The following is a 10830-nucleotide window of genomic DNA, read 5'->3' as shown; positions in this document are numbered from 1 at the left end:
AATGATTGAACTGAAGACTCTGGTACAAAACTGAGTCAGGGTTCCCTTCTTGACTAGGGTTAGTCCACTCCTCGTGATCACGTGAAAACCTTTCGGCGGGCAAGACCATTTGGCCAGATCTTCCAAACCAGCCAGTTTGTTGTTCACAAAGGAGATGAAATTTGCTGAATGAAGGGATGGCGGGTCCGTGCGCCTCTGGGCCTAAAGCGTCTCAGGCTACTCTTGGACAGTGAATGTCCCCCCTCGCTCCGCATGAGCCCTCCCTACTTTCCCCCCAGTTGACGAGGTGGCAGCTTTATTTATTCGGGGGGATTGAGTTCCCTGACCCCTGAGAAGGTGATGACGGGCCTTTCCTTTTGGGAGTCCCTCTCCTTCGTCGCCGAGGCTGGCAACCGCAAGGCACGCCTGCAGCCCCCTCCCTTCCGTGCAGACAGAAAGCAAGGTGCAAAGAGGGGTGCAGGGCAGTGGCTGGGTGGGGTCTGGGCTAACGTGTGCGAGAGGGTGATGCTTTCATCGAGGAGGGGCGGGCAGAGGGGGCGGGCAGAGGGGCGGGGCCTGCAAGGAAGGGGATGGGAAGGGGCAGTTGGTGTGCCAGACCTCAGCAGCCGCTTCTCTGCTCCTCCGCGGCTCCGCGGCTGCCTGGGGCTGGGGCTGGCACTGTCCGGCCCTAGGCTGGGGGCAAGACCTCGGCGGGCACGGCTGCATGGAGCCCTCGCCGCCGCCGGCGCCCTCTCCAGCTGGCCGGGCAAGGGTGGCCTAGAGAGGGCGCGACATGGAGCAGGTAGGAACGGGGGCGGGTGGGAGGGAAGATGGGAGAGAGGGAGATTTTAATAGTCGGAATATCTGCTGGAGTCTGGGGATGGCCAGAGCCGAGAGTCCTTGGGGGCGGGGGGAAAGGCCGCTCCCAGCTCGAGCTGGTGGGGGCGGGGCCGTGAGGGTAGCCTTGGGCATGGGCGGGAAGGATGCTGGCTGTGAGGAAGGGGCTGATGTGACACAGACTGGCATCTCCCTCTCTCTGTCTCTCTTCTCTCTGTCTGTCTCTCTCTGTCTCTCTCTCCATCTCTCCCTCCATCTCTCTCTCTCTCTCTCTCTCTCTCTCTCTCTCTCTCTCTCTCTCTCTCTTCCTATCTCTCCCTCCATCTCTCTCCATCTCTCTTTCCGGTTTCTCTTTCCATCTCTCTCTCTCTCTTTCTCTCTCTCTCCCTCCATCTCTCTCTCTCCATCTCTCTCCCATTCTCTCTCTCCTCATCTCTCTCATTCTCTCTCTCCATCTCTCTCCCCATCTCTCCCTCCATCTCCCTCCACCTCTCTCTTTCTCTCTCCCTCCATCTCTCTCTTTTTCTCTCCCTCCATCTCTCTTTCTCTTCCCATCTCTCCATCTCTCTCTCTGTCTCTCCCTCCTTATTTCTCTCTCATTCTCTCTCTCTCCCCATCTCTCTCTCTCCCCCGTCTCTCTCTTTCTCTCCCTCCATCTCTCTCTCCATCTCTCCATCTCTCTCTGTCTCTGTCTCTGTCTCTCTCTCTCCATCTCTGTCTCTCTCTCTCTCTCTCTCTCTCTCTCTCTCTCTCACACACTCTCTCTCTCTCTCTCTCTCTCTCTCTCTCTCTCTCTCTCTCTCTCTCTCTCTCTCTCTCTCTCTCTCTCCCCATGGTACTTCAGGGTAAGCCGCCGCTATGCCCTCTCCTCCCCCTTTAGTCAACATCCAGGGAGATACAAGGAGAATTGAATTAAAGCCTACACCCAGGGAGTGTACATGGGGCACACTCACGCGTGCGCGCGCTCACACACATACATATCGCCTTCCCTTAACATCGTACACCTCTCACTGCGATCACATCTAATGAAAGAGTATCCTGCGTTTACGAAATGTCAACAATCCGTCTTACCCCGACGTGCACATTCACAGTTTGCTGTGTGAGGTGTGGCCCCCTTGGGAGTAAGGCCCATTTTGGGGTGGGGGGGAGGAGAACTTGGGGATACAGCAGTGGGAGCTTTAAGGGCTGCGCAGAGGTGAGGATGTCCGCTCGCATACCCTACCTTTGGTTCAGTCCTCCAGTGAGATGACTCCCTCCCCTCAGCCTTTCTTTAAGAACAGTGAGGAGCTCCTCTGAGCTGGGCTCCTCCCCCTTTCTGCTTCTCCCTCCCTTCTTGTTAGTCCTTTACAACAGCAAGCAGGATCTTTCGTGACAGGGGAGTCTGGAGTAGGAGAGGGTAAGGGGAGGACTCGCCTGCGCCCTTCACATACTCAGAAATGCAGACCCCAGAAAGAGCTCACTCTGTGCTTGCCCATATATATGGAGCTCCCCGGGAGATGTGGATGTGTGATCTGGGGGAGTCACTTTCCTCTGGGCAGCAAAGAACAATTTTATAGACGTGTGTTTTTCATGGAGTCTGTATATACATGCAGATATATACACATATGTTTACATACAAACACCTAACACAGCTACATTTACATACATGCTTATATAATATGCATAACATGTATACACACAAATATATATATACATATTCCAAAAAGTCTTAGTGAAATTTTAAGCTATTAAAGCCTTAATATACATCCACATAGAGGATATGTATATATATATTCACATATATATGTATATATAGATACAGACACATATATACATAGACAGACACACAGGGTATCCCAGAAGTCTTAATGAAATCTTAAGCTAATAAAGTTTAAATTTACATCCAAACTCACATAGAGAGATAGACAGACAGACATATCTGTCTTGTGGTGGCCCAAAAATCTTAGTGCATTTTTAAGCTGAAAAATATACTCTGTGTGTGTGAGAGAGAGATGGCTTTTTCTAGGGAGAAGATGTTATCCCCACCCTCACAGTGTCCGTGTTCACCTAGCTCTCCTGAAATATGCTGATTCCAAGGAGTTCGGTACATAGGTGAGGAAGGTAACCGTTGGACCAAAGGCTTTGCCGACCCACTTGGGCATCTGAGTGACCTGGGAAAGCCCCACATCATGATTATTTCTGTCCTCATTAAGGATTATCCTTAGAACAGGGCCAACATCTGCCAACTGCCAGATGTGGGCGTATTTGTAGGATCAGGTAGGTTGGGTGCTTTCTTGTTCGGATTTTCTCTCCCAATCTGTGCTCCATATTCAGGCTTTCCTATTTTCCCACATGTCACCGAATAGTCCCCGGAAGAAAAGTCTCTGATGAAGGGAGAGCATTGAGGCAACAAGGGAAGATGAACACTGGGCTTACTGATCTGAGTCGTGACCCACTGGGGAATCTCACGATCCCGTTATCCCACGTTGTTCCAAGTTGGATGCAGCAGGAAACACGAGGCATGGAGTAGTTGACTTGGAAGTAGACTGATGATCCAAGGCTTCTAGGAGGTGGAGTGAGGAGGAATTCCTCATGACAAGTGTGTCCACATCTTCTAGACTGTTCATGTATATAGACAAATATGTCCATCTTTGTCCCCTTTCCCTTCTTTGCTGTTGCTTTACCAAGGAACATTTTACTGGGAGGGGGGTACCCTTTGATTAGTAAATATAACTATATGCAAGGTCATATGGGAAGAGTAGAAAAAAGCGCTAGCTGCTTGGGGATATACTCGACACTGTTTTCCTCAGTTTCCCCATCTGTAAGAAGGAAGCAGGGTCAAGAGTGGTAGAAGAGGGGAGTGGGAATGGGGCTAAAGATCTAGGGGGTCTGAAGTTTGAGATCTGGTATTGGGGCTACAGCAAGTGGTTAGTGCTGGGCTCTGGGAGAAGAGTACATTCCACTGGGAGAACTGATCTCCAGGCCTGTTTGCTATCTGGACTTTAATACAAATAGTCCCTGGCAGCTTCATAGAAGTCTGGGTCTTGGAACAAGAAGACAGGAGGATGGAGGTCTGTGGGTTGAGATCTGTGACGGTTTAGTGCAGATTAATTGGGTTTCTGCCAACATTCCCACTGGGGGCACAGGCATGAGGAGAGAAGGAGGCGGTGTGTCCTTCCCAGAGGACCTGGAAATCATCCTACTGATTCACTAATGGATTAGGCCTGGAAACAAACCACCCCACTGCCTAATTTTATCTGGTAAAACACCAAGTTACAAACTGTCCTCTCTCACCCTTTCAAGCAGTGAATCACATCCTTTCTTGTTTGGATAGAAATTTTGGGGGTGACTTGATGGGACCTCTCTAATTCTTTAGCCCTAGGCCACATAATAACATAATAAAAATAATAAGTATTGGCATCTATGTAGCTCTTTAAGTTTTGTGAAATCCTAAATAGGTGACCTTCACCACGGCCCAAGTGAAGGAGATGCTCCTTTTCTTGGAGGCCATATTTCTACTTTACAGAAGAGAAAACTGAGGTTGACCCCGTTTAAGGGATTTGCCCAGTGTCCTAGATCTAGTAATTTGTCTAAAGTAGGCTGTTAGCTCATGTTTTCTTGATTCCATCTTCTGGGCCAGTTACCCAGCAGAACATGCAGTCGGGCCTACTGGCTAGGTCATCAGAAGGTGTGGGGACTTTCACTGATCTTACCTGTGTGACCCGGGCAAGACACCCTTTCTGCATAGGGTACAACATGGAGCATTTTTACACGGGTGCGTCTCCCCACCCCAGCATACGGTTCCCAGAAACTCTTTAAATTCCACTAAAACTTTTGGGACAATGTGTGTGTGTGTACACTTAAATATGAACATATCTCTGTCTCTATGCATTGACTGACGTGGGAACTTTCCCATTAATGCAGATCTTCACTCCTCCCTAATTTAGAGTTATAATCTTATAGCTCCAAAGCTGGAAAGGACATAGATAGTTTAACTCCCTCATTTTTCAGATGAGAAAACTGAAGTTTAATAAGGTTAACGACTTAATGATCTCATAGTAATGTTGGATCGGCAGGACATTAATGCAGGTTTTCTTGGCTCCAAAGCTGGCTCTCTCTTCAGGTTATTTTTAATAGACTGATGCTTAATGTCATAAAGTTCCAATATCTGTGGCCTATCGGCATTTCTTTTGTTGGTACCATATTCCATGTGCTGTGACTCAAAGTGCTGAGTGTGGGGGTGGGATGGGAGGGGGGGACAGTCACATTTAGCCAATCCAGATTGAGCCCAGATTTCTGATGAACTAAATGGTATCTAAGATCCCTTCTAACCTAATTCCATGATTTTATTTCTTTTTCCCCAATCCTCTTCTCATGTCATTCAGATTCTTGGGATAGACCCGCTAAGGGGAATAAGCAAATCAACTCTCTCCATTGTAATGTATCCAGTAAGTTATCACTGTTATTGTCATGATTGACTGTAGCTCGTCTTTTCTTCTTGTATACAACAGAGAGGGACCCAAAGCTCATGCAGTCAGGTGCACTGTACTTTATAGCTCCTCCAGAAAATTGCACATGTGTAGAATTTTCATAAATTGAATCCTGTTTGAAAAGGACAAGGGGAATACCTATTTTAAGGACCTCTGCCCTGAAAGTGAAAAATCCTTCTAAAATTCAAAGAATTATCTCCTGTTTTGTCCATTTGGTGTGCTCAGTTATGGGATTTTCTGCAAACAAAATAAAATAAAACCAAATGTAAAAAAAAAGCTACAAATTTATTGTTGAGTCTTTAGGTATGACAAAGTTGGTGACTTCCTAAGTGCCCCCAGATTATGATTACAACTTTTTTCCTTTTCTCTTCCTCTGTTAATTCTCCCCTCTCCTTCTCTACCTAATTCCCCCTCAAACTTTTTTTTTCTTTTATTCTAGCAGCTAAAATTTCTAGCCTAAGCATAAAGCTACCTTCTCTCTATTATTTTAAAAAGTAATAGCTTTCATTTCTTCCTTCCTTCCTTCCTTCCTTCCTTCCTTCCTTCCTTCCTTCCTTCCTTCCTTCCTTCCTTCTTTCCTTCCTTCCTTCCTTCCTTCCTTCCTTCCTTCCTTCCTTCCTTTCTTCCTTCCTTCCTTTCTTCCTTCCTTCCTTCCTTCCTTCCTTCCTTCCTTCCTTCCTTCCTTCCTTCCTTCCTTCCTTCCTTCCTTCCTTCCTTCCTTCCTCTCTTCTTCCTTTCTTCCTTTCTTTTTCTTTTAAAGCTAGTCCAACATTTTTATTGTACTACAACTCAAACAAGTTATATGATTTGCCAGTGGTCATAGAGAAGGTACCTGAAACTAAATTTGATTTTAAATCCAGTGTTTGTTCCAATATACCACTGTGGTCTACCTGTTGTTGTTGTTAATGTTGAGAAAAGAAGGACCACTTGCAGTTTAAAGGCAGGGTTTCAAAATAGTTAAAGTGCCAAACTTAGGAACAGTAGAATTGTGGATTTGAAACATGCTTTACTAGCTGTAAAACTAGTGTAGACTGTTATTTATTAAGGACTTGTAGTCAAAAGAATTGATTTCAATTCCTTTTTTCCCCCAGATACTTATTAGTTGTATAACCCTGGATAAATAATAGCATACATTTGTATATAATTACAATTCTGAGGTTTATAGTTATACCATCTTATTTGATATTCATAACAACTCTGTGAGATAAGTAGCTATGGGTATTTTTTTTACCCCTATTTTAGAGATGAGTCTCAAAGATAGCAAGGGAAGGACACAGGATCATACAGCTGTGAGGTGTCAGAGGTAGGGAGAGTTTGAGCCCAGGTCTCTCCTGATTATTCATGGCATGTTTCCCCTACTGTACCATACAATGTTAAAGGTATACAACATTTTCTATGAGGTGGTATTGGCTCCATTTTACAGATGAAGGAACCACATTTCTGATCATAAATCATATCCTATTAGAAAAATGGAGGCAGGGCTTGAATCCTGGTCTCTGGTTTCTAGATTTAACTGACCACTTACTATTTCATGCTTCTTCTGGACAGGAAGGTCTGGGGCTTCTCTCTCACCTTGAACCTATTGCTTGTATTAAAGAAAAGAGGAAATTGAGGGGAGCAGAGCGTGCATCCAAATGGGAATTTTCCAAATTCAGTAGTCTCTCCTAATTGTGTAGGAGGTTTATGGCTCTTGTGGGGAGCCAAAGGAAAGAGAAGGTGTCAATGAAACCCACAGGGATCTGCTATTGCAAGGCAGCCTGGAATAGGGGATGGAGATGAATAGAGATTTAATCTCTATCTTAGACTCTCAAGTATTCTAAGGCAGCCAAGGTTAGAAGTTAAAGACAAAATGCTAATCTACATTATTGGAGAGAATTTACTCTTCCGGGAAGTTCCTATAATAATGAAATGACAGATCCAGTCTCTATTTCTTCTAGCCTCAATAGCTGCTCTGGAATAGCTAGGTGATACAGTTGTTAGATCTTTAGGTCTAAAGCCAGAAATATCCAAATTCAGTTATTGGCTATATGACTCTGGGCAAGTCATTTAACTTTTACTATAGTTTCCTCAACTATAAAATGTTCCCAGCTCCCATGATGTTCAGTTTAATTCAGTTGATCCTTTGGACTCCCATTAAATATTCTTAGCCCAGAAGGGCAGCAAAATAAAATTTCTTAGATAATCATGGATATAAAATTGAAAAGCACCTTAAATCTAGTTTAATCATCTAATTTTGTAAATGAAGCTTATAAACTGAAAGTTAGGGCAGGTAGTACAGTACATGGAGTGACAGGCCTGGAGTCAAGAAGACTCATGTTTCTGAGTTCAAATCTAGCCTCAGCTACTTATTAGTTGGTGACTCTGAGCAAATCACTTAACCCTTTTTACCTCAGTTTCTTCATCTGTAAAATGGACTGACGAAGGAAATAGCAAATTACTCCAGCATTTTTGCCAAAGAAAACCTTGGATGGGGTCACAAAGAGTCAGACATGATTGAAATAACTGAACAATAACAAAACTGAAGCTTAGGAAAAAAAAAGATTGAAAGAAAGAAGAGAGAGAAAGAAAGAGAAAAAGAGAAACAAAAGGAGGAAGAAAAGGAGGAACAAAGGAAGGAAGGAAGGAAGGCGGGAAGGAGGGAAAGAAAAAGACTTGTTCAGACCTATAAAGCAAGGGAAGGAAGTGGCAAAATTGGAATTTTAACTCAGGTCCTATGATCTTGAATAATATTAACTTAATGTTGCTGTGATACTTTAGGATTTACAAATTAATTTCCTCAAAATGACTTTCTGAGGTAGGAATGGCAAATATTATTATCTCTGTTTTGCAGATGAAAAAACAGAGAGTCAGGAGGATTAATTTACTTGACAGTAAGAAACTATCAAATAAAGGTCTTTCCTGCCTCCAAAATCCAGCACTAAAGAAATTGTGTGCTTTGGGAGATCTATACAGTTAGAAAGTAATGGCTTCTTTCTCATCTAAGATACCCAGGATAGACCCAGTAGAGACTCAATCTCTTAAGGAGAGACATCTATAGCTTTGCTACCCATGCCAGATCAATATGTGATACCTGGACAGTAAGAGACAACTGCCAGTGTTAGGCAGAGAGAACACTAATGTTCTCTTCACATAGCCCCGGCCCTGCCACTTTCATTCTTTGTGCCTTTAGACAAGTCATTTAACCTGCATCATATCAGTTTTTTTCTTTTGTAAAAAGCTTGGGTTGGACTAAATCTGCAGTGTCCAAACTTTATTGAAAGTTTATCCCAATGAGTAAAAAATATTTGAATACACTTCCAACATATTACTATTTATTTAAAGATTATATGTGTAGTAGATAATTGTATTACTATATATTATATATATATATCATAAAATATATACAAAATAAAATTTAAAAGAATGAGATAAAGATGAAATGAATATTTAAAAAATAATTTTTATTTTACTAAAGCAACAAAGGTTTTTTTTTTGTTTTCAATAGAGCAATTATATTATTTTAATCAAAACAATGTTATTGAATCTACTTATTTAAATGTTGAATAAAACATTTTTCAATCCAGCAGAAGTCTGTTTCAAAGTTGAATGTATTATGATTCTTGATTATATTGGTCTTGGTGTTGAAAAATAATACTTCTCAAAGATACAGAAAGCCAGATGGAAAAAGTATAGCATTAATTACTCTTACTAAATCATAATCTTTCTTGAAAAATCCCATCTACTAATTATACAAAAATAGTTGGTTTTCTTAAAAAAATTCTGCTAAATTCAATTTTCCTTTCTTGCAAATTAATCAAAAAAAGTATTGCAGTTTTATTTTTTTAACAAGTAGGTTCACAATTCACTAAAATTTGTCATTTGGAATTTTTGAGTATGACAGAAAATTTTGTTTCCAAATTCTTGAAAGTGTATAAATATGAGAGTTTTTATAGGTGATACACATTATTTTGGCAACCCAAGCTTTGGTTTTAAATGTCTTGTTAAGCATAATTATCTGATACTATAATTAGATAATATTTCTAGACACAATATAATACACAATTTCTAGACACAATAAAGGTTCATCATTAATAATACTGGATGCAAATCTATGTTTTAAACAATCTTCTTGATAATGTAGAATTGTTTAGGTCACCTTCTTATCAGATCACTGTTTTTCCCTCCTCATGTGACTGATTAACTTGGAAGGAGGAACAAAAGAAGTTTTGGACTTTATTTGTTGTTCTGTTGTGTTCATGTAGTTAGAATTACTTGATTTCTTCGCAAGAATCTTTTTGAGATATTTGTCCATTCTGTGAAGGGTAGTTTATTAAATAAAACCAGATAATATAATCCAAAAAAATTCCCTTCATTAGCTGTAATACATTACAATAGGCTGAAAGTGAACCAGTGGGGATGATAGCACATTCAGTCCATCCCACAGTAGAACTCCAGCACTCTCCCCTCAGGATACCTTGACTTACAGTACATAACGATACAATATATGGACAGATTGAGGGCACCAGGGTTTATCTGGAGATTTAATATTTGCAAAGTTTACTGCCTATGCAATAATATACATTTAAATGGTATAATATTTTCTTCCTGTACCCCACCGCATCACCTTGGGCACTCCTTAGGATGTGTATACCTCATCTTGAAAATTGCCAGATTAGAAGATCTTTGGGGACTTTCTAGCTCTAAATCTAGGAAATTGTGAAACAATTTTCTTTGCCCCTTTCCCTAGGGACTGTGCGGGTTGAAGTATATAGTATCAGGTTGCGAACTGATGGCATCAGCAAAGTGATGGTGAGCGGATGCTTCCCTCCCACCGCTTGGCTGACAAGATACAGACAAGGGTACAATAGATACCCTTCAAAAGAAATTAATGTTAGCACCTCCCCTGAGATAGAGATAGCTCTTGGTGTAATCTCACCCTGGATCTGTGGCCACTTTCTTGTTCCACCAGGAGTACCCATTATGTCTGGAGAAGGTAGATGAGAGGTAGGGTCGGGAAAAGGTGTGTCGGGGTGAGCCGGGGCTGGGAAGGCAGCCAAGCGAGGGTGATTAAAGGTGGGAGCAGGCAATAAATTGCTTTAACAGTCCGCGTTTTAGGTTCCTCCATCTGTCCACCAGAGAGCGCCATTTCTCCTTTGGTTTTAGTGTTTTAGCCTGAAATCTTTTCTATTGCCAAAACTCTTTTCCAGAATGAGACCCTCCCCCTCATTGTAGTACCTGGCTCTTGTTTCATATCCTGGAGGAAGATGGTTGGGAGAGAGTGTAGTTTAAGGTCAGATTTGACTTCTGAAATGCTAGTGTGATGGATTATTCTCTTTATTCCCAACTCCCTTCCTTTCCCACAATCCCTCTTTTAGAGGGAATTAGAATATTCGGCTCCATTATCCTCTTCATCACAGCATTTGCGGTTGGAAAACACTTTAAAAGTTTCACATCCGCAACTTCTATCTTGGACAGGGCACTTTCCCTTCCAGCCTCAGTTTCCTCCTATATTAAAAAAATGGAGTTAGACTTTAGGAAAATGGAATTGGACTAAATGTTTTCTAAC

At 42.3% G+C, this 10830-nt stretch overlaps 1 protein-coding gene across 1 annotated transcript in view; it reads left to right on the top strand.

Annotated features, from left to right (window-relative positions):
- The first annotated feature begins 601 nt into the window (after positions 1-601).
- ARHGAP23 (Rho GTPase activating protein 23) overlaps positions 602-10830 on the top strand; it is a 125386-nt gene continuing 115157 nt past the window's right edge. Inside the window, exon 1 of the mRNA XM_051994673.1 lies at positions 602-781. Coding sequence (XP_051850633.1) covers positions 773-781 — 9 coding nt within the window. The 5' untranslated portion in view covers positions 602-772. The remainder of the gene's footprint in view (positions 782-10830) is intronic.

This window comes from Antechinus flavipes, chromosome 4, assembly GCF_016432865.1.
Source record: "Antechinus flavipes isolate AdamAnt ecotype Samford, QLD, Australia chromosome 4, AdamAnt_v2, whole genome shotgun sequence".
NCBI lineage: Eukaryota > Metazoa > Chordata > Mammalia > Dasyuromorphia > Dasyuridae > Antechinus > Antechinus flavipes.
This window is presented reverse-complemented; position numbering and strand designations above follow the sequence as displayed.